The sequence below is a fragment of the Pseudophryne corroboree genome, chromosome 2 (assembly GCF_028390025.1).
Source record: "Pseudophryne corroboree isolate aPseCor3 chromosome 2, aPseCor3.hap2, whole genome shotgun sequence".
In the NCBI taxonomy this organism is placed as follows: domain Eukaryota; kingdom Metazoa; phylum Chordata; class Amphibia; order Anura; family Myobatrachidae; genus Pseudophryne; species Pseudophryne corroboree.
This window is the reverse complement of record NC_086445.1, coordinates 413,720,620-413,746,852: the sequence shown is the minus strand read 5'-3', so window position 1 is coordinate 413,746,852 and position 26,233 is coordinate 413,720,620. Positions and strand designations below refer to the sequence as shown.

General features: G+C 40.5%; 1 protein-coding gene across 12 annotated transcripts in view; it reads left to right on the top strand.

Annotated features, from left to right (window-relative positions):
- Positions 1-26,233, top strand: part of DMD (dystrophin) — a 3,641,189-nt gene that overhangs the window by 2,701,626 nt on the left and 913,330 nt on the right. For all 12 annotated transcript variants that reach the window (XR_010221499.1, XM_063953479.1, XM_063953476.1 and 9 more), the window contains one exon: positions 758-914. Coding sequence is in view for 11 of the 12 variants with exons in the window: in XM_063953479.1 (XP_063809549.1) it covers positions 758-914 (157 nt within the window). In the remaining variant the exon portion in view is untranslated. The remainder of the gene's footprint in view (positions 1-757; positions 915-26,233) is intronic.

Here is a 26,233-nt window from a genome sequence, read left to right as displayed (position 1 = left end):
CATGTCACATGGCATGTGGACAACCAGCAAGTGAGGATACATCTGTACCACTGCAATACTTTGGATGAGATGACAATAGTAGGAGAAAATACTTTAAAAAAAAAGCGTTATTCTGTGAATAAAGCATTTTCATTCAACTGACTACAGTATATAATTAATGACAGTAGGTTTTATACATATTGTTCTTTTTATTAGCTTTTACTTATACATAGCCCCAGCCATACATGCACAGATCCACTACAGTTGGCGCAGCAAGGTGGTAGTTTAACCTTTACTGGTTTCTGGGCTGAGGCTGTGGAATATTGTCTTGTCAACATTTTGTTTATAGTCTCTGGTGATTAGGTGATAACTGACGATAAAAATCATGATTATCATTTCTTGTTAGTAAATAGGCCCCTAGGTGTGTGTTACTTGTTGCAACAGTAACATCAAACATTGTATACATTTTATTTACTACCTCCATAAAACCATTTCAAATCATTAGTTTATCAGTGGTATCCAATGTGTTCATGTTTTGTTGTTTACATTATGTTTTTACTAATTGAACTATTTCTACTAATTGCTGCAAAATATCGCTCATCATGGTAAGACTGCTTAGGAGCTTGCCTCATTCTCGCAATAAATTCTCATCAAAGAGCAGCTCATATATTAATTATTATTCCTCATCTAAAAGAGATTGGTATCAGTATGAAATGAGCTGTACATCTGCCGTGATTCTTCTCCCCCTGACAATAATGTGATGCATAATGTCTTGTAGGTCTCATTTAGAAGCCAGCACAGAGCACTGGAAGCGATTACATATCTCTCTACAGGAACTGCTTGTATGGCTGCAGTTGAAGAACGAGGAACTAAAGCAGCAGGAGCCCATTGGTGGGGATGTTCCCAAAGTGCAAAGCCAGATTGACACACATCGGGTAGGAGGTTTTATCACTCTGTTATAGCATAAAGACAGCATCTCTCTATAACACAGTAAACACACAGTGTTAGATGCAAGGAGCTTTAACCGCATTTGTGATGAGTGTGTTCTGTTCATGCAATTAGTAGAAGCTACAGTATGCACACATTCAAAAAGGCACACTAACCTAATTTAAAGATAACTTTGCACAGTATATGATTTATCTAATGTTTAAAATATATATTTACACAGTATAAGCCTTTGTAAAGAGAGGCTTTCTGTGGGTTTTTTTTTTTTTTGGGGGGGGGGGGACTTTTGGGGGGAGGCTACAATAAAATGTAAAATTTATGGACTTTACTACAGGATCATCTCTCCAGTTTTCTCATACCTGTCAACATTGTGACATAGTTGCCTACCATCCGGCATTCTGCAGGAGACTCCCTGAAATACAGTAGTAGCAATCTCCCTGACTCCCTGAACTGTCCAGCAATCTCCCTGATTGCACCTTTCTCCCATTATATAGCTGTTCTTGGGGGGAAAAAAGAAATCAGAGATACATACATTCAAATGGGATCATTGGTGCCATTTCCTGCTTTGCGCAAATTCGGGCTGCCGTAAAGTGCGTCCGCTGCTGCCATGATAAGCACCTGAGATATCATCGCAGCTAATAGGATCGACCCCAAAGAGAGATAAATGTCCAGCTCCTAACTGTCATTTTTTTCAAACTCATCCTGTACCATGGCAGTTAGGAAGCTGATTGGCTGATACGTTATACTGTAACTCTTTAAGTGCTCCACTTTATCACTTTTTAAGGCTTCATACATTTGGGTCACAGATCCCTATGACTACATGCATTTTAAATAAGATTTCTCGTGGCCACTTGCAGTATATGGGACTTCTTGTAAAACACAATACACAAACAAATCCTGCAAAATATCATTGTATTTTCTTTAACAAGTAGATCTTACTAACTTTGGAGCTCATATACGCTTGGATGTAAGTTATTTTTATGACACCCATGTCAGGTGTAGCAGTACACATCCGCGCTGATAGGCGTTACATTCACAGTCTCCCTGAAATACTTTTACAAAAGTTGGCAAGTATGCATTGTGAGAAAGATAGAAGCATGTGCACTGTTGCATAGCTGCCACATATTGCTGGAGTGAGACAAAACTGTGCCCCTCCACTGTAACTCATTTTGCCTTTCCTCACCTCTGTCACGTATTTCTAAACTGAATACACACTTTACCGACTTGTCTGAAGACCTATGGAGCCTCCAACAGAGTGGATGATTCTGGTAAGCATATATACTTACCGAGCAGCACAGGGGCGTATCTAGAGAGGAGGAGACCCGTGCACAGTCTCCGTGTGTGGGCCCCCTCCTCTCCCGTCCCGGGAGAGGAGGGGGCCCACGCACGGACACCAGGAAGATAAGTATAGAAGAAATGGGTGCAGTGTGTGCGGTGTGGGCCCCCTCTGCACCGCACACTCTGCACTCATTATAGATACGCCACTGGATCAGCAGCTCGATTGGCTATACATCACAAGTGGGTGAGCATTTAAATTTGCCCACCCTGTTGTGATGTCATTGTCTGTGATTACCATGGCCTGTATATGGGGTAGTCGGGGTGTAGGCCATACACACATACAGATGTACTGATATATTTACAAAACATATAGGCATCTGCTGTGCTACAGGGTCAACATGATATGTTAGTGAACAACATTATACACCTCACACACACACATATATAATACTGCAATGCAACAAATAATTTCTAATGTCATACAACGATCTCCATGCTTTTTGAAATAATCACTCCCCCCCCCCCCCATGTTCTCAGATAATTCTGACCCCTCTGTATAGTTTTCACCACCAGTTACCTGTGATGGTATAACGACAGTTTGCAGCACTCAAAATTCTTCCAGGTACAGTAGATAGGACAAGGGTCACATGAATTCTGACCCCAAATGCTGTTTTCAATCCATATGTACTGAAATGCTGGCATATCTACTTTCTACTTTTCATTGCTGTCAGGTGAGGAAGAAGACAATGGTTACACTTCATTGTTTGCTATGTGTGTCTTTGTGAACAGAAGAGTAAAGTTTGCCAGCAAATCAGAGTGCACTTGATTCAGGTGCCTGTCGACAACCTGAATGTAAGCATCAGGGTGACTGCTAGGGATGAGGCCTGGGGTGGGGAGGGGTTATGGTTAGTCACTAGAAGAGAGGTGTTAGACATAGCAACAACCCCCTGAGTCTTGGCCCAAGCCGTCACCCCTGTTGTCTTAGTCCTAGCTGCCACCGCCCAAATCTTAGCCTGAGCCACCACTCCAGGTAGGTTAAGGTAGGGGACAGGAGTTGGGTAAAATAATTACCCCATCCCCTGTCGGCATTCACATGTTGGTCATGTGAGCGCCAGCGTCCTGCCAGCTGATAAATTGTATCACACCCCTCATCTAGGGGATTGCGCCCTATCATCCATATTAGACATTCCAGATTTTTATTTCATGTAGTCGTTATTTGCATGCTATAGCAAAAATTATATTTATCATTTGAATAAATCAGGTCTTTAATGTCAATATTTGTAGGTTACATACTGACTGGTGTTCATTTTTACTTCACTACATGTAAGTAAAGTATATGTAAACATGTTTAAGTAAAAAAATAAGTGACAGCAAATGTTAGAATCAGTGACATAGCCAGTAGGGGTGCATGGGGAGTGACCATTCTCTTAGTTGAAAATTATAAACAGTAAATGGCAACCCTGCGGAGTCAGGTTCCTGGATTACTGCTCCTGTCAGCACCACCTATACCAGGCTTCCCAGCAATGGGGGTGCAAATGTTTTTCCTGAACTGTGTGCCAGCTGCCAGCATCTTTGAAGGCACGGCTGTGCGCTGCTTATAGCAGAGATGTAGTGCACTGCCACTTACACAGACTATACTGATTGGTGTACACCTGTGTACCTTGCCCCCTCCTCCTCTACTCCATTCTCTCTGTAGCGTGATCTGTGTGCAATTCACCACAGAACTCTGGAGAACTGCAGAAGTATGTCTTTACTGGTTGCTGTCACACTGAACAATGGCTGCAGAGGCACTTCCTGAATAATATTTGGATGGCAGTGATACAACTTTCGCCATCAACTAAAGCAACACAGCATACATCTACACTCTTCTTCCTCTCCTCTGATGGCTCCTGTCATGGGGAAGAGTAATCAAATCTTGAGGAGAGATAAAGTGGAGAAGCTGCTTATAACAGCCAATAAGCTTCCATTTGAGCAATTTCTCTATTTAGATGTGATAAACCTCTCACAAGATGCATAGAGGCTGGTCAAATCACTTAGCTAAAATAAAAATCAATAAAATGGTTAATTATTTTAATGTTTTCTATTTATTATATTAGTAAAGCATGAGGGCAATTGTCTTAATTTTAATTTATGTAATATTGTATATTACACACATTACTTTAGTTTAAACTTTCGTGACTTAGATCATATTTTATAAACTCATTTCTGTACCATAGTGAATTTTACTGTCTTGTTTAGGTAGGAGAGAGGGGGTGATATATCTCCATATTACATGGTGGCAGAATGTGTCTGATTAGTTAGGAGAAGATGCGGATGGCCTGAGTGTGTGTGGCACACCAGGCACTGAAGCTCTTTCTTCTTGCAGATGCGGTTGGCACATTCCATGCAGTAGAGGTTGGGCCTGCAGGGCACCAGGGCAGCGATCACCTCATGCAGCACATGTACCCCTGAGAGCCACCACAGCACCAAGGACATGTCAGCATCAGTTTCACCCTTGTCACACAGGCAGAGAGGGTGCAAGTGCTCCGCTTTCCCATAGTCTGGGCACATCCAAACATTCTCGCCATTGCTATGACTATTACCTTGTCTGCCAACTATCTCGGACACATGTTGGGCTGGGCACCGGGATACACTTGGTCATGTTCATGTTCTTTTTCTGGGGGTTGTTGTCATAGATGTATCTCTAGTCATTGTTCAGCCCCAGCTAGGAGAGCTGTTTCAGGTAGATTAGGAGTGCCCGCTGGTCATCCAGCATCTCTCTGGTGGCACGCACTGCAAATAAGAGCATTTGTCCCTCTCAACAGCTCTGTAAAGAGGAAGAATGTCCCACTCAGCAACTGATCTGTGCCTCCCTCTTGCACGCTCCAGCAAGCTCGGGTCCAGGTAATTGTTGCGCTCCCCCTCTCAGCACTCCTGGTTAGAAAAAGAGAAGTTATCTAGAATGTACGCAAATGTAGATGCCTTAGTTACACACATTTGCAAAAACAGTATATAACTACTGTGACAACTTGGGAGGAATCACATCTAGTGGTATGGTGAAACAGTGGATTGTTTATTCACTGCAGCTTAGCAGCCACTACACAGCAAGTATCAAGTCTGGTTATTACCGCAGGTCACAAATACCATACAATATGAAACAGTCACAGTAACTGGTTTGTCACTCTGGCTCATGGATGATATGAATAAGATCTGTGGACCTTCCAGGCACTGGCACCCTAACGCTAATCACTATCCCGGCCTAATGTCTGGCCAACTTGTCCTGCGTTCCGAGCACTGTACTATGGGACTAATTTAGACCTGATCACTAGCAGGCGATTTTTGAACTGCTGTGATCAGATAGTTGCCACCTACAGTGGGAGTGTATTTTAGCTGTGCAAGTATGTGAACGCATGTGTAGCAGAGCTGTACAAATAGATCTTGTGCAGTCTCTGCACAGCCCAGGACTTACTCAGCCGCTGCGATCACTTCAGCCTGTCCGGGACCGGAATTGATGTCAGGAACCCTCCCTGCAAATGCTTGGACACGCCTGTGTTTTTCCAACCACTCCCTGAAAACGGTCAGTTGCCACCCGCAAATGTCCTCTTCCTGTCAATCTCTTTGCGTTCACCCGTGCAAATGGATTATTCGCACAAACCCATCGCTGAGCGGCGATCCACTTTGTATCCATGCGACGACGCCTGCGCATTGGAGCGCATACGCAGTTGAGACCTGATTGCCCACTGTGCGAAAACGCAGCCTATCGGTCAGGTCTGAATTCCCCATCATGTTTGCAGCAAAGCTTTAAGCCCAGCTCACAGGTGATGCTGATTGATTGGTTGCAAACCTCAGCACATTGCAAAACCTGGACTGGACCAGACAACCAGTCTACACCCAGTTAATCAGGTGGTGAGTATTGCCTATGACTTGCAGCACCGTGGCCTCCGTGCCACACTACTTGTACAATTGTTTGTACCAAATGGGGGTACAAATTTGCCTTTACATAGCTTTAATGTGTTGCACTGAAGTGTTTTTTGAATTTTTTTATTTCTGTTCCCTTCAATGGATTAGAAAATTGCATTGCAACTGCCAGAGTGTATGTAGCCTAAAGCTATCAGCCACATAAGCATTAATACCTTGTAAGTAAAGTGAAATATAGGTCGATGGATGTAGTTAATCCTGTTAAATTATGTTAAGTATTATGTTTGGATTAGAAAAGATTAAAAATACTTTTCTAAACCGAAAAAAAACGTAAGGCCCTATTACTGAATAATTGTTAGTCTGTTGACAGATGAAATGTAAAGGAAATGTAACCTTTTTTTATATTGAAATATAAACATGTTGAATCTGGAAGTATTTCTGGGAAGCTCCTAGATTTTTGGAAGTTTACCCGTACTCCTGCAAGATTCTGCAGTTCTCCAATCCTGAGTTTGAAGGGGCTGGGGGTGATTTCATGATGATGTGAAATGACAGAGACGTGCATCCCTATTTTACAGCGAATCTGTGGCACTTCCCAGAAATTTGTGAATCTCTCAAATGTTACCGTAGAGTTGGCAAGAATGGCACAGAGGCTTGGTACCTTGAGAACTACAAGTCGTATTATGTCCTGCAAGCATGTGATTGCTTAACCCCGGGCTACACAATCAATGATGCCTGCCTGTGCATTCCCTTGTCTTCCATGACAGCATATTATGTTGATATAGTATTTCCTTGACCTAGAGCAGAGTTTGGCCTACATTTATATTTATGCTGTTAGCATGTTATATTTTATGTAGCTGTAGGATCTCACAAAAGGAGCTTGCATGCTTTTAAATTGTCCTTTTTGTTTTTCACTATTGAGCAATGATCAATAAGAAGATTATAATCTTCCCTAACAGAGCACTGTGCTATTCATGACAAGAAAGGGAGAAGTTATTATATGAGCAGATCCTGAAAACAATGGACGGTTTTGTGTGAAATTCCTCCTGTTAAGTAAAAAAATGGTCTTAGGATATTGGCGTTTTGATTCAATCTTCAGAATGAGACATCACAGTGTGTGTAGAACAGAGGCTCTGCTCTGTGCCGCTTTCTGGGCCATTATTTTGGGTTATTTCCTTTGTTGGGAGTAAAGGCCAGTACAAAATGATTGGCACTATTTTTACTTATTGTTTCTGTAGTTGAAATTGATTTTGGGTAGGATTGATACTGATTATAGGTTTAGTTCAAAATTGCTTGTAACTTCAAGAAGAGGAATTGAATGGATTTCAAGTGTATTTTCCTGAAAAATGACACTGAAACACCTGCTATGGGTCATGTTATATATTTCTGGTGTGTATCCTGTCCAGTTGCAGCCTGTTTGCTATCTGAAGCAGTTTATTTGTGCAATTAATGGATAAGCTTAAGAATCACAATACTCGCAATTGCAGGCCTAGTTTTCCCCGCAGAGTATTCAGGGTTTCACGCGAGTAAAAGTTTTTACTTGATTATTTCTATGCAATCCCTGTGACACAAAAATCACTCCGATACCGTATAATGCTTATATTATCAACTGAGGCAATATCTATACAGCCCCATTGTCTTGCACAGCAGCATGTGAGCTATTCTGAGCTACAGCAGATGGGGTGTTTTTATTAAGGTATAATTTTGCAAATGCAAGTTCCATTTATTGTTAGAAATGTGCTCTATAATTTTATTGGGAAAATTAACTTTTCTTTCCTTTGTCAACATTATTTTAATGTCCCTGTAATTGTAGGCCCTAGCTGTAATTCTTGGACACTACATAGCCTGCAAGGTACATGGCTGCACAATTCAGAACTAAATCATCCGATGGACTGACACATACTATATAAGAATACTGTAGCTGTTGTTTATGGTTTATTTTTTAATTCTAGTAGTATACCATTCAGACATAGGGGGAAATTCAATTAGCTGCAGTTATTTACTATGGCTAATTGCATACCTCCCAAGTTTTAGTTTACTGAGATCTGGACCTGGAAAAGGGTGTGTCTTCAGGTGGGAGGGGGCGTAGTCTTGCAGCATGGACCTGTGTTTTGCATTTAGGTGGCATGCCCAGCACTGCCTAAGCAGCTGGGCAGCCCCCGGTTCACCTCCCTGCACTGTATACATCTATTCAGATATCACTCACTGCTTTACAGAGCAGAGCAGCATGTGATCAAAGGATCCCCCAACATTCCTCCTGCCGCGGAACACTGTGGCCCATGGGTGGAACAGCAGGACAGTGTCTGAATAGCGGGACTGTCCCGCTAGAATCGGGACAGATGTGAGGTATATAATTGACCCCCCCCAGAGCTATTCAATTGTTCCCTAATCCGACAGTCATCAATGAATTTGTTTTTCACATGCCTGTGGCAGGCAAATAAAAATCCCAGATAATCAGCCATAATCAGCCCCATTTTCAGGCAGCGATCAGGAAAACACAGTCTGTGAACTTATCACAGATTCAAGGTATTTTCGCCTGAAAATTTAAATTTTTCGGGCACAAAAAATGGGGTTTAATTGAATAGGTAGAAAAAAATGAAGAAAATCTTTTTTGTGATATATGATTTACATATGAGTATATATACAATACAGTGATTTTTTTTAAGTATTCAGGGCCCAGGGGGATGCAACACTGGTGCCTTTTTTTGGATGGATGGATGGATGGATGGATTTCTGACCCATGTAGAAAACTACAGCGTACCGCGATTGTTCTAAAAAAACAGAAAAATGTGTGAAACATGTATGTGGAAGGAGAAACAATAATCCTATAGGAACATACAATAGTTATTTTGGTTATGTTAATTAAACCCAAAATACTTCAATTACATTTCTGCCTTGTTTGGAGCCCATGGGCAACCATAAATAATGAAGTTCTGCAGACTTGGCTGACCGCCGTAACAATGTTCAGGCAACTGCAGGGAACTCATGTATAAAACAATGACAAGACAAATGGGCTGAAAATGAAGAAAGTTAAGATGTTTTAGAAAGAAAGTATGAAAACTATTAATGTAAAATTAAAATATACAAACAGTGATTGAAAAGATTAATAAGCTAGATATTCATATTATTTTCTAACATAGCAGATACTGATTGATTGTATGGCCAAATATACAGAAAATGTAATTAATATTTTCTATACGAGTATAATTGTATTTTATTTAGCTGTGTTGCTCTATTGAGGGAGCAAAACAATAGCATCTGATATTGAGCGTGTATATATATATATATATATATATACATGCTGTGTATATATATATATATATATATATATATATATATACTGTGTATATGTTTTTAAGTATTATTATTATTATTTTATTTTTGCATGTTCACAACCTTTGCTGAATTTAAGGCCCATTTTCCACACTCTTTAGTAGATAGAAGGCTTGGATGTAGGATACCCCATTACAGGTTCATAAATCGATGGAACTGTATGGAAGAACTGCTGTATGAGTTATCCAGTGCTGTGAGCTATACTGTACAGTGGGCATGGTGTGTTGAGTAGGGGTTGCTCAAAAGTGGATAACCTCATTAATATAATAGGAATGAAGAGGAAAATATCCATATGGACAGGAATGTGATGCAGCTAACTTAATACCAGGGCTGTAACTAGAGTGGTGCGCCACGCGACACCACACAGGGCATCATAAGGCAGTGGGTGCTGTTCTGCAGCACCTGTCAATTTTCTGTTTTAATCAAACTCACTTGCAACTTCCTCCTCTTTAATCCCCGGCATCACCTGGCATCCCCCATTCCTAAGCACCTTCAGTCACACACTTCTTTATTTAAGTACTCTCGTACTTCCCATACAGGACCCAACAACTACATGAATAAGGCATCTGACTGCAATATGGAAAGTCATGGGTTCAAATCCTGGGTATGAAAATATTTTGAAATGTGTCCTTTAAATAAAAGAGGATGTAACTGAAGAGCCTGGGTACAACTGCCAAGAAATATATGATTTAAAATAAAGGATAATGTAACTAAATGACAAAGAGCTCTCAAATGAAGTGCATACATGATGGTATAAAAGGATTGGTGTCCAAATCCATTTTCTTGGGAGTGTTCTGTAAGTCTAGGTGTTCTATATATATATAATGTGGGAAGGGCCATCATAGCAAGTGCTTTCACTGGGCGCAAGAGCTCACCTTATGTCCTTGTTTGAAAATATGGGGGTGGGGGTCAACAATGCTTTTTTCTTGCCCAGTGCACAAAAATGTTTGCTTAATACATTGGACTTTTTTCACATTTGCATAGTATCAAAATTACTGAAACTTTGAATCTAGTTTGTAGACGACATGTCATTGTTGAAAACAGTATAACTTAGAACTCAGAAGTAGCATTTGATATAATATATACCAGGTAACTAACATAACATCTGTACCTTGAAATTGTACAAATATGAACTGCTGATTATGTGGCATCATGTTTCACATTTTCAGCCCAAAGTCTTGATACCTTTTCAGAATTTTGAGACAGCAGTGTCTGGGGAACAGAAGACTTTGTTAGGATTGGTAATTCATTCTCACCAGCAACTTAAGTCCCAAGGGAAGAAAAAGCATTATACAGCTAAAGATAGGAACATTAATCTTAAGGGGTAAAAATGTAGAGAGGTGGGCAAATGAATTACAATAAAATGTTTGTAAGCATGACACATACTGTATGCTGTAATCAACACAAATTATTTGGAAAGGAAACTAATTAATGTAAGTTAAGACTTGCTCCATAGCAGCATGGTATTAAACAATATCAGAGACTTTGGCTGACGGTATAATAGAGAAAAACAAAAGTTCATAAGATAAAAAGTCAAGAGAAAATGACACATGATAATTTTTGGAAAAAGCAGGATTTCCATACAGTTGTAAAGCTCTGTTGGTTCTCAGCATATAGGATTGAGAACCTTCTGAATCTTGTTGCCTTAGGCAATTCTGGAGTGCAAGAAATAAAATGTAGAAAACAGCAGCACACAGCCATCACCATTTGGCTGCCCTGCAGCCTTCAGCAGGTCCTGGGAGTAATTATAAAGGCTTCAGGTTGGAAGAGATGCATCTGAGCCTGTCATAGTCATGCACAGAGGGAAATGAGGCAAACATCCAAGTACCTTTGGCATTAAACCTTTGCTGGGTTTACAGTAAAGTGCTAATGTTCAAGCACAGATAAGGGTGTATTCCTGATAATATTATTATATTGTATAGCATTGGTCTCTAAGTATAGCAGATGATGTTTAGATATAGACACACTTGAGAAATAATGAATCACTTGAATTCAGAGCTTCAGGGTATACAACAATCTAACAAGGCAAAATGATCATTACTTAGATTTCTCCTTACTGAGTGGCAAACAAACCATTTAGTGCCAGACAGGGAAATGCACTGGGGATGAACAGAATGCTGTGTTCTCAGAAATAGAGTTTGCATAAGTAGAAGAAAGAAATTAACTAAAATGAAATTGATAAAGTTACCAAATAACCTTATTTCCTCAATCAATGAGGTCTGTACCCAGGATATATTTTGTCCCTAGAGGGGCTCTCAAGTGAAAGGTCCTGATCCATTTAATCCAGAAGGCGGGACTTTTTTCTGGATCACTTAGGAATAGCCTGGTACTTTATAGATTTGATGGAGGTGCTTGGAGGAGTCAAAGATTGAGGTAGGCTATGGCAAATAGTGGGAAATCTTTGCAGTATATATTCACTGCAACCTAATTGGGATATTTCTGCCATATATAGATGACTCAATGATACCTGAAGCTCAACATGTCCATAACAGAAATCATTGGGAGGCAATCAATTTGCCAGCTGATGGAATCCCGGCGGTCGGGATACCGACAGCCGGCAATGCCGACAATCGGAATACCGGCTCACAGGGGCTATTCCCACTTGTGGCGAGTGCAGCGAGCCCGCAAGTGGCCTCTTATCACTCGCCCTGCTGCTGGTATTCCAAATCATTATCTTCCCTTCACCCAGACACCACCTTTTTGGTTTACCCTCACCTGTAATAAAAACACAGTTTTATCAGTCAATTTTGACTCTGTCTTCTCCTTCACTTCTCACTTACAGTCCTTCTCTCACACCCCTATGAAACTGACAGAATAAGCCTCTTTCTTACGTAGGGAGCACATATAACTTTAATCCACTTCCTAAACTTCTTGAATATTTGCTACATATTTCTATGTGGAATTCCCTTCATCAATCTGTCCTCCTGCAACACTGACATACCTCACTCACTGCTCCACAAAGTATGTTGCTTTACATTGCTATAATGGCACCCATGCCCCCCAGAACCCAGTTTAAATCCTCATGCTCACCTACTAATTCCCCAGTGACACCAGAATACTTTCTTTGATCAGGGCACAGATATACTGCTGTTCCAAATTCAAATACAAGTCATACTTGCTTTTCATCTGTGCCACTATCCTTACTAGATTGTAAACTGTCAGGAGCAGGGCCATCCCTAGCCTTAATTCACATACTGTAGGCAGTAATCTCATTGTATATTGGATACGTCACTGAATCTTTCTATATGTTTCCCCACTGGCCAGCGCACTTTACAATTAAATAATAATAATATAATGGCTGCAATTGGGAGGGGATTATTTGTGTACTATATGGTCAACAATTGGGGGATCTCTGTGCTGTATATGGCTAGGAATTGGGAGGACAAATATGTGCAATACTTAGCCAGCATTGAGCGGATCCCTATGAAATATAGCGCTTGCAATTACTAAGAATATCTGTACAATATACAGCCAGCAATTTGTGGGATTCCAGCAATATATATTGTCGAGAAACTATGGAAAATGTCTGTTCAATATATTTGGCAGTAGTTGGGGTGAAAGTTTGAGCAATATTTTATAACACACTGTGGGGAGGATGCTTGTGTGGTATATAACTGCCAATAGATCAGGGTTAGTCTGTGTTCCTGGACTGTGACTGAGTGAAGGTGCTGAAATAGAGACTGTATGCAGAAAGCTTAGCAGTTTGATGAAGTTTCTACACATGAACGATGTACGTGGGTAGAGAACATAGGGGGTAATTCAGACTGGATCATTGCAGCAGCAGCGATCGCAGTCTGAATCACTTTGTGGAGTGCGCATGTGCACCCCCGGGAGCCCAGTGAGATGCTAAAAGCATTTCAGGGTTGTGATCGCATCTGCCTGATTGACAGGCAGAGGCGGTCGAGGGGCGGGATGGGGCGTGGCAACAGCGATAGAACGCTGTTGGCGGGGCACGGTCCAGACAACGCAGGCATGTCCGGACCATAGCGTGGGTGGGCCGTGGTTGCTGCATGACGTCACATGCAGCTGCTGCAACCGGGGACGTGATGGGTGGCCGCCTGCCAGTGCAACTAGGCTGCGCAAGCAGGGAGCTACCCGCCGGGTGCAAAAACATTGCTGCTGTGTGATGCCTTTGCACCCTTGCTGGGCCTGACATGTGGGGTGGACCAGTCCTGTGCTGGGCGTCCCCCCGCATGTCAGAGAAACTGATTATAGATGTGCTAAATTTAGCACATCTACGATCAGATCTGAATTACCCCCCTAGGCAGAAGATAGACACAGTAGAAATGTAGGATCAGAAGACTAGGAGCTAGTACGGAGAGGTGAATAGGCAAAACGTGACAAGTAGTGAATATCACTGGAACCAGGCTGGAACTGGTGATGCACATTTCTGGAACTAGGCTTAGACCGATAAAATGTGATAGTGGAGCCGTGTTGGAAATAATGTCTCCAATGATCTATGGTTCTGGTAGCTTGATTGGAAACTTGCTATTGCTTAATTAGTCCTCTGGGAGGGATGGGGTGCCGCCGAGGGCCAGAGATAGTCTAGGGGATTTTTCCTAAAATTAACGATTTAAGGAAAAAACAGACTTGCTATGGAGTTGCGTGAAAAAAGATACGATGATACAGTATCAATAGAAATCACTGTGTCCTACCTTCAGTCCTGTAATTGACTAGCAAAAGCCCCAATACACACAAAGGGACACTCTGTGGCCCTCATTCCGAGTTGATCGGTCGCAAGGCGAATTTAGCAGAGTTACACACGCTAAGCCGCCGCCTACTGGGAGTGAATCTTAGCTTCTTAAAATTGCGACCGATGTATTCGCAATATTGCGATTACTAACTACTTAGCAGTTTCAGAGTAGCTTCAGACTTACTCTGCCTGTGCGATCATTTCAGTGCTTGTCGTTCCTGGTTGACGTCACAAACACACCCAGCGTTCGCCCAGGCACTCCCACCGTTTCCCCGGCCACTCCTGCGTTTTTTCCGGAAACGGTAGCGTTTTCAGCCACACGCCCCTGAAACGCCGTGTTTCCGCCCAGTAACACCCATTTCCTGTCAATCACATTACGATCGCCGGAGCGAAGAAAAAGCCGTGAGTAAAATTACTTTCTTCATAGTAAAGTTACTTGGCGCAGTCGCAGTGCGAACATTGCGCATGCGTACTAAGCGGATTTTCACTGCGATGCGATGAAAAATACCGAGCGAACAACTCGGAATGAGGGCCAGTATACATACTTTGCAAACAAACTCTCTACACTCGTACACTGAACAGGCAGTTACTGCACACAGCTTTTAAAAGTGTCACATAAAGGTACCTATGCTTATCTTAGAGAGTTGTATGTCCTCTAGCATGTAATGTTTATTTACATAAATAGCAACAACTATTAAGTTTGAATATTATTTCCCAATGGCTGTTGTTTAGAACAAAAGTGTAGTGGATAACAAACAATGCCATTTCTACTGTACAATGGCCTCCTGAGTATAGAACAAAGACTGATATAAAAATTGTTATTGGCAGTGAAAGGGTTCAAGTTAGATTTTAGAGATATGCATGAGGAGTACATATTAATTTTTAGTGATTTTGATTATTTCACTGCTTCCCAAAGCATGAAGCATATGAAAACATCAGTTTTTTTGCTAGGAAATTGTTCAACTTGACATTTAGAAATGTCATGCCAAAGATGGCGTCCACCTTCTCCCAATCTGTTATTAGATTACTGCTCTTATGGAACCACAGCACTAATCATACACCTGGCCGCTGGTCTGACTGGTGGCAACTATTAGTTGGACTGCTGGTTTTTAATAAGAAGAGATCTAGAGAACTATGGGGGTTATTCAGAGTTGTTAGCAAACCAAAAAAGGTAGCAATTGGGTAAAACAATGTTGCACTGCAGGTGGGGGAGATGTAACATGTGCAGAGAGAGTTAGATCTGGGTGGATTATATTGTTTCTGTGCATAGAAAATACTGGCTGCTTTATTTTTACACTGCAATTTAGATTTCAGTTTGAACACTCCTCACCCAAATCTAACTTTATCTACACGTTACACCTGCCTCACCTGCAGTAGAGGATGATTTTGCCCAATTGCTAACTTTTTTTGTTTGCCAACAACTCTGGAAAACCCTCTATGTTCCCCAAAATTAAGCGCTGCTCAACTAATTTTTTTTTTATTTGAATAAAAGCATGTATTTATCATCATTTAATAGATGTTATAGAAGCAATTTAAAAACAATATAGCACAACCTAAGTGTTGGCAATTAATCAAAGCAGTATAACATACACAATTTAATGTGTTAGAATAAAATGAAAAACTGTAACATACTAAAAACTTTGTTAGTCAATCCATAAATTCATCCAGATATGTGTAGCCTTTTTTTGTCAGGCATAAAAGTCTTATTTACCAGTCTCCATATTTGTTAGTAGTTTGCATGCAATTAATAATGCAGCCAAGTCTTTCAGAAACTTTATTAGTATGGTCATGAACTAGTTAGTCTCCACATAGACACATACACTTCTCTGTGTGCAAATCACGGTCCAGTATGTGGGTTCAATATGTATTACCAGCAGGCAGGATTTCCAGCTGTCCGTATCTCAACAGCGGAATCTTGGCCGTCAGAATGCCGGCAGCAGGGTGAGCGCTCAGAGTCCCCTTGCATGCTCAGAAACTCTCTGTGCTCACCACAAGATCTATTCACACTCTGTGGCTGTCGTGGACACCCACAAGTGGGAATAGCCCTGGTGCATCAGGATTTCGGCTGGCGGCATTGTCGGCTGGTGGGATTTCGGTGTTGGTATCATGAACGTCAGGATCCTCACCACAGGCAAATTGACTGCATCCCCAATATGTTAGGAGTGCACAAGTCCACTTACTTTCAGATTCTGGTATTCCCTAGCGTGCAGCTGACAGGCGGAATGTCCAAATGAGGTTTCTACTTGTCTCCCAAACCAATAGTGATATCTACAATTCCACAGCACATCAACACAGGTCTTCACCAGAATATAGGGGCAATAAAACACATTTCTCTGCCTTTATTCCTTTCTCTGCAGCTTCCTCAGACAAAACGGAACCATGAACATGCTTGCTGGCACTTTGATTATATTATGTAGTCTTTCAATTAAAAATTCACATCTATCAATGACAAGGTCACTATAGCTAATAGTATTACTAGATGATACTTCCAGGAATAAGTATTGGGTAACATTGTCCCTCTATTACCTATGAAGCATCTTCTGTCCCTGCTGATCTGTATAATCTAAACTGTTTTGCTTCTCTTTAAAGTACAACTTGATATAATAAACTTTGACTATGTAAAAACGCACAGTATGAGTCTGGTATGTTGGCTCCATAGACAGTTATGCTGATGAAAATAAAATCATTTTAGACTTATAATGTATAAATTTACAATAACTATAAATAAATTTATATTTTATTGTACTGTGTATAACACCCCTTTTGTGCTCGACTATGGGTAGGGTCATGTATAAGTGGTGTCCATGCCATCACACTCTTCTTACTGTTTCTCTGTTCAACATCTGCCAGTGCCTCCACCTGAATCTGTACAGGCCACAGGGGTATCGAACGGGTCTTCTGTCCACCAGAGATCGAGTCAGAAAATCTCTGACCCAACTTCACTGACCCTTTGCACTTCATTAGAACAATCAACACAAAGTTTGTTGCCAAGACCACCATGGTATATTTATCTTAAATATAGGAAAGATAATGGCAACTTTTTGAATATCAACTATATAGCAAATATCAGCAGTAAAGATAGTAGAAACCTAAGGGTCTATGTACTATGCCTTGGAGGAGGATAAAGTGGAGAGAGATAAGCTCCCAACCACCATGTTACAGGCTGCGTTTTAAAAATTACAGTTAGGAGATGGATGACTGGTACTTTATCTCCGTCCACTTTATCTCTCTCCAAGTCTTAGTACATAGAACCCTTAGACTCTTAAAAACACACAATTATTTGAAATTGCATAGGAGCAACAGTAAAAATAAAGATAGAATGATATCAGCAATATACAGTATAAGACAAAAGAAGGTTGACAAATGTTAAAACATGGCAAATATTGATAATATTAGTCAGCAGTAATATCAATGACCACTATCAGTTGAAACTATTGATAAAGGCTACATGATATGAACTTAGATATTGATCTTCACAAAATGGCATTTGATAAATAAAATAGAATTTGAGTAATAACCATAATGCATGATGTAAAACATAACATTTGGAAGAATATAGGCATAAAAGTACAAAACTGAAGCGTAAGCACCAGAAATTGATCCACACTTCACTCCAATTAAAACTTTAAACATATGAACTGCAAAACAAATTCCACTGGGTAATACTGTCAGGAATATGGCAATTATTCTGCCACTGTGCTCCAACCAAATCACTTGCTCTCTCAGAAATGCAGCATAGGATATATAAGTACAGTTTAGTAATGCTTCAAGCTCGATCTGTTGGTGGGTTCATTGGCATTCAAACAATGTTATATAGTAAATGCAGGCTTTTATGGAACGATGTCTACTGAACCTTATTTATCATTCTTGAGCTAGGATGCAGTTTATCTTGATAAACTTTCTTACTGTGCTGTATACTACAAGGGCAATAACATTTGTCTTCAAAGAAGATGCTTTGCTAACGATAATCGCTTTTCCAATACATCTACAACTCTTAATGGAAACTCTCAGTAGATATATGCGAATATGTAAAAGTCACTTAGCTATAAAGAACTCAAGCAAGAGTTATAGTCACCATTTATTGCTTGAAGAAACGCTCTTTGACATTCACCCTGAACTTGAGTCTCCCACTCAGTTCAGGGACTAGCTTTGAAATGCCCAGCTTTGTAGAAATGTGCCTGGTTCTCCCAAGGGTAGCTCTACATTGCTCTCTGCATATCTATTGCGCTTTGTGTCTCTCACTGCAACAAGCTCTCCAGCCGCAACAGTGATTTACTTCCCTTTCCCAGAGGAGACGTTCTGACAGCTGCAAGCATAGGCAGACCTAACTGCAAACTCCTAGTCAGCCTCCTGGCTCCGCTTCCACTCCTCTATCACAGGAACGCCATTTGGTTCCAAACCAGCCGCTATTAAAGGCTCTGCCCCTTTTCCATCATGCAGACTCAGGTCACTCCTAGACAGAGCTATTGGCTAACTAGCAACTAAGTGGCAGCCATATTGGTGAAGTCTATACAGCAAAGCACCATCTTGTTTAGGCTGCACATGTCTAAATCCTGCCAGTCTCAAGGACACGAGGGACTAGGAAGACTAACGGTAATAAAGGATACAGCTTATCTGGTAATAAAGCATCAATGGCTCCACAAAAGAAATACACAAGTAATGTCTTCCTCTATTTTAAATGTCTCTGGTAATAAAGCATCAATGGCTCCACAAAAGAATTACACAAGTAATGTCTTCCTCTAGTTTAAATGTCTCAAGTGGAAAAATACGAAAAAATATACTTACAGTAATCCTCTTTCACACCAATTCAGGATGACAAAAAAACAATGAAGCACACTAATAATGTCAGCCTGCATGTAAAAAGAAGACAGTAGTCCAAACACATTACATTGTTGCACTAGATGGCATCCCCTTGACTTCATCAGGGGGCATGAAGTCAAATTGATGCCATCTAGTGCCATGAAGAAATGCATTGGGTTCTCTAAGGATCCTGAAGTGACCTACATGGACTACCTGGTGATGAGTTCTCTGACACTGATACTCTGCTTTCACCAAACTTAGAAAAGAGGCAGCTTAACACCACCAAGCCCCTCCCTCTTCTCAGTGCAGCATCTCTCACTAGGCCACTTGGTAAGTGCACATAATTGGAAATATGTACACGCACCTTACTGCAAGAGATACAAAATAAAGTAGCTTCCCACAATATTGAATGTGTGTCCAGAGGAGGGATGAACCCAATGACTACCTTCCCCAAAAATAGATCTTTAGGTATCTTTGGCTTCTGCGATATTCACCCTAATGTTTATTATAACAGATGTTTCTTCATATATTTTGAATAAATCTGTAGTTCCTGTGGTTGTTTGACCCAAGCTGATTGAATGAACCACATCTCATCCAATCGGCTTTTGTTTGAAATTAATTTTCCAGGTTGTCGTATCTATAAAGGCATCATTTATACTGTAGATGTCAGCAATGGGAAGGTCCTAGAATCTCTACAGGAGTCCCAAGCATGTGATTCTCACACTTATTTTACTTTGATAGTAGCACTAGGTGATATTTGTTTTAGCTGTGGGAGAGTGATTGTCTGTTTATCTCAGCAGCTATCATGGGATTCTATGTAAGACTAGAAGTACAGTTACCTCTTCTGTAATTATGTCCAAGAATTACCTTATGGCTGGAGTTTCCCTTTAATGTAACACGTGTGTAAAAGTCACAATTTTCTGTAATGATTGCCTACACCTGTTCATAGTGCATATCTCTAAAAATACTCTTGCGCTATCATTATTTCCAAAAGTCTTTGTTAATACTTTATATAATCCAATAAACTTGGTCATCAGCTTGGCATCAAAAAGTTCTTTTACATTTCAAAATAAAAAAAGATTACTATTAGGAATAAAAATGAGAACTTTCAATAATTTATGCAAAGTGGAGTGATGAAAGTAGAAAAAAAAGAGAGAGGTTTTAATTGCACCACCCTTGAACAAAAGATATTATTTCACTAGGGATTCATTAGCTTCCTCTTAGCGTTTGAAATTAAAATTTTGTATCTTTAGTATTAGAGTTTGAGTAGCTGGCATTTAACTCCAAAAATATATTTTTTAGACAATTTGTATCTCCCAGGAAATAAAATGAATTTATCAAACAAGCTCTGACAAAACCATGCCAAAGGGAGGCAGACCAACATTGATAACAGAATTAGCCTAAATGAATGTCTAATTTACAGCTAACGATTCTAAGCTAATTTTATTGAATTCTTGAACTTCTCCCACAGTTTGTGGGCCCTGCTGAGAAAATCGAACATGCATAATATATGAGCTGACAAATGAACAAGTAAACTACTTTATTTAAGCCTTTCTATTTGTCATATGCACAGAAGCAATAATGGCATTCTGTCTTGTGCTTTAATAATGTATATTGAGTAGGTCATTTAGGACCACAAACTAAGCTGTTCATTAATGTTCTCAAACAGAATACATTTCCTTATTAAAAACTACATTATAATGAGAAAACATTGTTTCATTATTAAATACCAATAGTTGTAAATAGTAAAAATAAAACATTGTTAAATACTGTAGACTTAAGCCTAGTCTTTACACATATCAAAATGGCACTAATTTGTATACTGCTATTATATTAAATGGTGATCTCTGATGCCCCTCCCCTTTTAAAATGTCTCGCTAATTGCTATCAAAAGACCGAAAGCAAAGAAGCAATAATCATTTAACACAAGTAATTATACTGCATATTTGTTAGTAGAGGTGGTTAGCTGGAGGAAGATAATAAAATGTTTTATTAGAGCCCTACATATATTTGAACTGGATAACTGTTAATATATACATACAGTATTATTAAGATTAATTGCCCTCCACCAACTCCGCGTTGTACTGATGAACAGCCTATATGGCATGGTTTTACTGTATATGGAAATGGCTAATAGTGGCTAATAAGGGACAACATGCACTGAGTATTAGTTCAGTTGTCTAAATTTGTTTAGTACTACAAAATAAATGCATTCAACACCGTGTGTCACTAAAACCTTAAGAATCTCAAAACTTGCTTTTTTTCTTTTTAACTTTCAAATAATTATTATTACATTGGTCAATGTGCTATAGATCACTACAATGCTGTCAGTTCAGTATGACAGTCACTAGGATACTCAATGTACTGTATTGCGGCACTAGGATGCCCACAGTTCTGTATAGTTGTCACTAGGATTTTCAGCGTACAGTAAAGTAGTCACTAGAATACTCTTTGCACTGTATGGTGGTTATTAGAATGTTATTTGTCTTCTGCAGAGGTCACTAGAGTGTTCTTTGTACTGAATGGTGGTCATTAGGATGCTCTTTGTACTGTGCAGCAGTTATTTCAATTACCTTTGTACAGTATTGTGGTCATTAGGAGGATATTTGTACTGCATAATGGTCACTGGGATGCTATTTGTGCTGTTTAGCTGTTAAGGATGCTTAATGTACTACATTGCAATCACTAGATTGCGCTGTATGGTGGTCACTGGGATGTTCAGTATACTATATAGTTTCATTATAATGCTCTTTGTGCAGTTTGGTGGTCACTCGGATGTTTTCATTAATGTATGACAGTCAATAGAATGCTCACTGTAATGTACAGTGGTCACTGGGATGCTTTCAACACTGTATAATGGTCACTGTGATGCTCTTGGTAGTCCCTAGGATGCTCCTTTTTTTACTGTAAAGTGGTCACTAGAATGGTCTTTGTACTGTATGACGGCCGATATGATACTGTCAGTACTGAATGGTGGTCACTGTGATGCTCTTTGTATATTATGTTGATCACATGAACCCCACCAACATATATGTTGGTCACTGCCTACAGTTAATTTGGTCCTGGCTACTTTCATATATAAATGTGGCTTTATTAATATAGTATGATAGTTATATTTTAATAAATATGTTATTCCTGACTCAATGGGTGGGTGACTGAAATTTGTGTAGATTATAGGCATTTGTTCATGCTGGTTGTTATATTTTTTCCTTTAATAAAAAAATAGTTTCTTTTAATAATTTACTTATATTGCCACATGTATAATATTTCTTCCTACAGTATTTTCAAAATTGTACTCTGGCACCCTGGAATTAGTACACAGGGTAGATATCAAGGGGTATATTCAATTAGCGTCGGATCCATTCCAACATGCATTTGTCGGAATGGATCCGACAACCCCTATTCAAATCTCATCTCAATTCAACTTTTTCAAGTCGAATTGAGATGAGGGACCCAGAGGAGGAGAGGGGGGGGAGCCGCGGGGAGACCAGTGGGGACAGCCGCCGGCAGATGGAGGAGATCAGCGCTACAGTAGCGCTGCAGGAGGCTGTTACACAGCACCTTATTGGAAAAATGAGGGGGAGGGGTGGCCTTAATCTTCTCTCTGGCGCAGATGAACAAAATGCCTAGTTACGCCTCTGGGTATGTTTATGTACAGTATATACTGGACGGAATGTAAAAGGGTCTGAAAATCAGGAAGATTTCGTAAGACTTCTCCTGGTTCTTTTTTAGGGTGGTCTTCTGTATGCCGGCGGTCGGGCTCCCGGCGCTCAGTATACCGGCGCCGGGAGCCCGACAGCCGGCATACCGACACTTATTTTCCCTCGTGGGGGTCTACGACCCCCATAGAGGGAGAATAAAATAGTGTGGCGCGCGTAGCGCGCCACCGTGCCCGTAGCGTGGCGAGCGCAGCGAGCCCACAAGGGGCTCATGTGCGCTCGCCACGCTGTCGGTAAGCCGGCGGTCGGGCTCCCGGCGCCGGGATGCTGGTCGCCGGGAGCCCGACCGCCGGCCAGCCGTAGTGAACCCCTTTTTTAAGTGGCAATCCTTTACTTGGCAATTCCAAGTTGATTTTGCCATGTAAATGATTGTCACAGAACTGTCACAAAATCTCTCACTGCCTGATTCTCCCACCCTATTACATTCCCCCCACTGTGTTGAAATAAATATAGTACATTGGCAATGTATTAGCTATACAGGATGCAGCTTGCAATATGTGCTGTAAGAAATACCTAGAGTACCGCTATAATGATATTTCGGCTCTCCAGCTGTTGAACTACACGGCAAAACTGTAGCAGGGCATGCTGGTATGTGTAGTTCAACAACAGCTAGAGGGCCAAAGGTCCCCCCCCTGATCTAAAACATAATGCCTCCCACTGGCCACTGATGATGATCTATTTAGAAAAATTGTACAGAAATAGTATACAGTAGGCAACGTTAACACTCGTAAGTACATATTTATTATTTTCTAGTAAATGTCCTTTTTATTTATGTAATATAAAACATTGATATCTTACATACCAGCGGAAAGAATGGATTCAGCAAAACATGGTGCATAATATATTAAGATTAACAGTATGGCCACTCTATTCATGGATTTGATTGCACTTCAAAGATATATTTGTGCCAGAAGTTACCAAGGTTCATCCGTTCTCAGCAGCTGTACACAGAAAATGAGACAAAATTGCAGTGCATACAATAAATTTTAATCACCATCTTCCATACATTTGCCTTGCCTGCATTTTTTCGTTAACGAATTGGGATTTATTTTAGCTCTGTTAAAAAAAAAGTGGTTTTACATACAAAGAGAGAATAGAAGAAATGCAAATAAATCATAAGATTGTATTTAACAGAACATTCATTTTATTTCTTTTAAACAAGAAAGCATGAGCAATCATCAACATGTAAGATTTTCAGTCCATTAATACACTTGATACATTTTGGATTCCTGATGGTAGTTAAATACTTATAGGAATCTACCTCTGCTAACTGTGGGGGCTATGCAGACCTGGTTGCAGTGTGCGCGTGTGGGCTAGTGTTTGGGGCTGGCCGATGATGTGGCCTGCATTTCCTGTGATCAGAAACATGGCAGGGGTCAACCTCTGGGGCAGATGTATTATCCTGGAGAAGTCATAAGGGAGTGATAAACCAGTGAGAAGTGCAAGGTGATAAACACACCAGCCAATCAGCTCCAATATGTAAATTAACAGTTAAGAGCTGATTGGATGGTGCTTTTATCACTTTGGACCTATCACTGATTTATCACTTCCTTATGCCTTCTCTAGGTTTGTACATCTGTCCCTCTATTTGAGGTTTTTGCAATGCGATTGCAATTGAATTGCGATTGCATGGCTGGATGGTGCTACACATGCTGGACGGCCTTGTTCTGTGCTGGACGGCGCCCAGCCTGTGATTTTAGTGGTCACAGAGTTCGATAAAATAGCAAAATCTGTGACCAACTCTGATTAGCCGCCTATGTACCTCATTTAGCATTAGTAGTAAATCCAGTAAAGGGTGTAAATTCCAGGCTAAACCATGCTTGCTTTTGTGTGTAGCACAGAAATACTGGGCAGCTTTATTTTTACACTGACATTTAGGGCCGGGTGTAATGCTGAGGCATGGTTTTCCTTAAAAAAAAATGCCTGAGGTCTTCCAGCATCTCGCACAGCTGCCGAACTTGGGTGGCATTACATCCCGCCCTTGGTTTCCAGGGACCATTCCAGGTCACAATTTGTCTGCATATTTAAAACCTGCCCCCTGTAAGCATAACATGGTTTTGGCAAGGTGCACAATTTTACCTTCAAGATGGATTTGATCCTAACGCTAAATGAGGCCATCAATGGTTAGTACTGCTGCTCCACAGCATGGGGGTCAGGTGCATATGCAGGATTTTTCTGGGGGGGGGGGGTTGTAGATACTTTATATAGATAAACAGATAGATATACACACAGACACACACAAGTGTACATTTTGCGCGCATACATATAAACATATAGACACATGTAGACACACACATATAAACATATACACACACAGGTATGTCACGGTCACACACACACACCTCTCTTACCTACAGCAGCTGCATGTTGTAGAGATGATAGAATGCAGGTACTATATTACTAATCCCCGCCCCCTCGTGATTGTAATGGAAATAAGTCATATTGCTCCACCCCCCACCCCCCCATTCACCCCCGAATAACAGCATTTTGCCGCAAGGGTACGTGGCTTACTAATATCATGCCCACTCTCTCTCCTCTGTCTGGGGGCGGGGTTCTGGGCACTCAGAAACCCCCCCATCCTGCGTACACTACTAGGTATCTAGGTTTGGATTCCCACCAGAGCCTTATATGTGAGACATTTGTATGTTTTCTATGTGCTTGCATGGGTTTCATCCAGGTGCTCCAGCTTTCTCCTACACTACAAATATGTAATGGCATTTTAAATGTGCTCTAACAAAATTAGCCCATGTGTGTTTGTATCTGAATGGTGGGGAACATAGAATATAAGCCACAGAGGCAGGGCTGATGTAAATAGCTAACCTCTGCACATAACTATTAATAGACAAGCAGTTACTCTTCAATATGTGACTCTGAATTATATAGGGGAATGATTTTGGGGTTCCAACCCAGTGTCTGCATGTATGATCAGTACTTGTTCACAGTCCAGCATGCTGGCAAGGGTTCAGAAGATCTCTCTCCGGAGAATATTGTAGCCATAAATTAGACCTGCTTACACAATCCTTAGGTGGTGTTTGCAAACAGAGCTGAGCTCCAAAAAGTGAAGCTTTTTGGAGATTGATAAATGGCTCCACTGCACAGTCTCTGTTGTGGAAAGGATGTGCACTACGGTATTCTGCATTTGTTTTCACATCATCGTAGATGTGTCTGATATCTACATAAGGCTTTAATGTTTTATTGCTTCTATAGATTATATTTAAATACATACACTTGTCCATATAAAACCTTTTTCTTATATTCAGCCCCATATCCACCATATACTGCAAATCTGGTTACCCCAATGCTATTTTCTGCCTTATTTTATTTTTTATTCATGTTATTCTTTTATTTTAATTATCAAATACCCTTTCACCAAAAATTGGAAAGATGTCCTTTTAAGAGAGTGTGGTTAGATATACTTGGCAAAAAAAAAAAGAATACACTGTATTAATCTCACACACTGCTGTGTTGGTAGGATTATTCACATCTGAAGTGTTTGGCCACTCTTTCATTCATCGTGGTGATAAATCGCATCAAGTATTCTTGTATATTGATGACTGCACATACAGATTTAGTGGTTGCTTATGAGGAATTG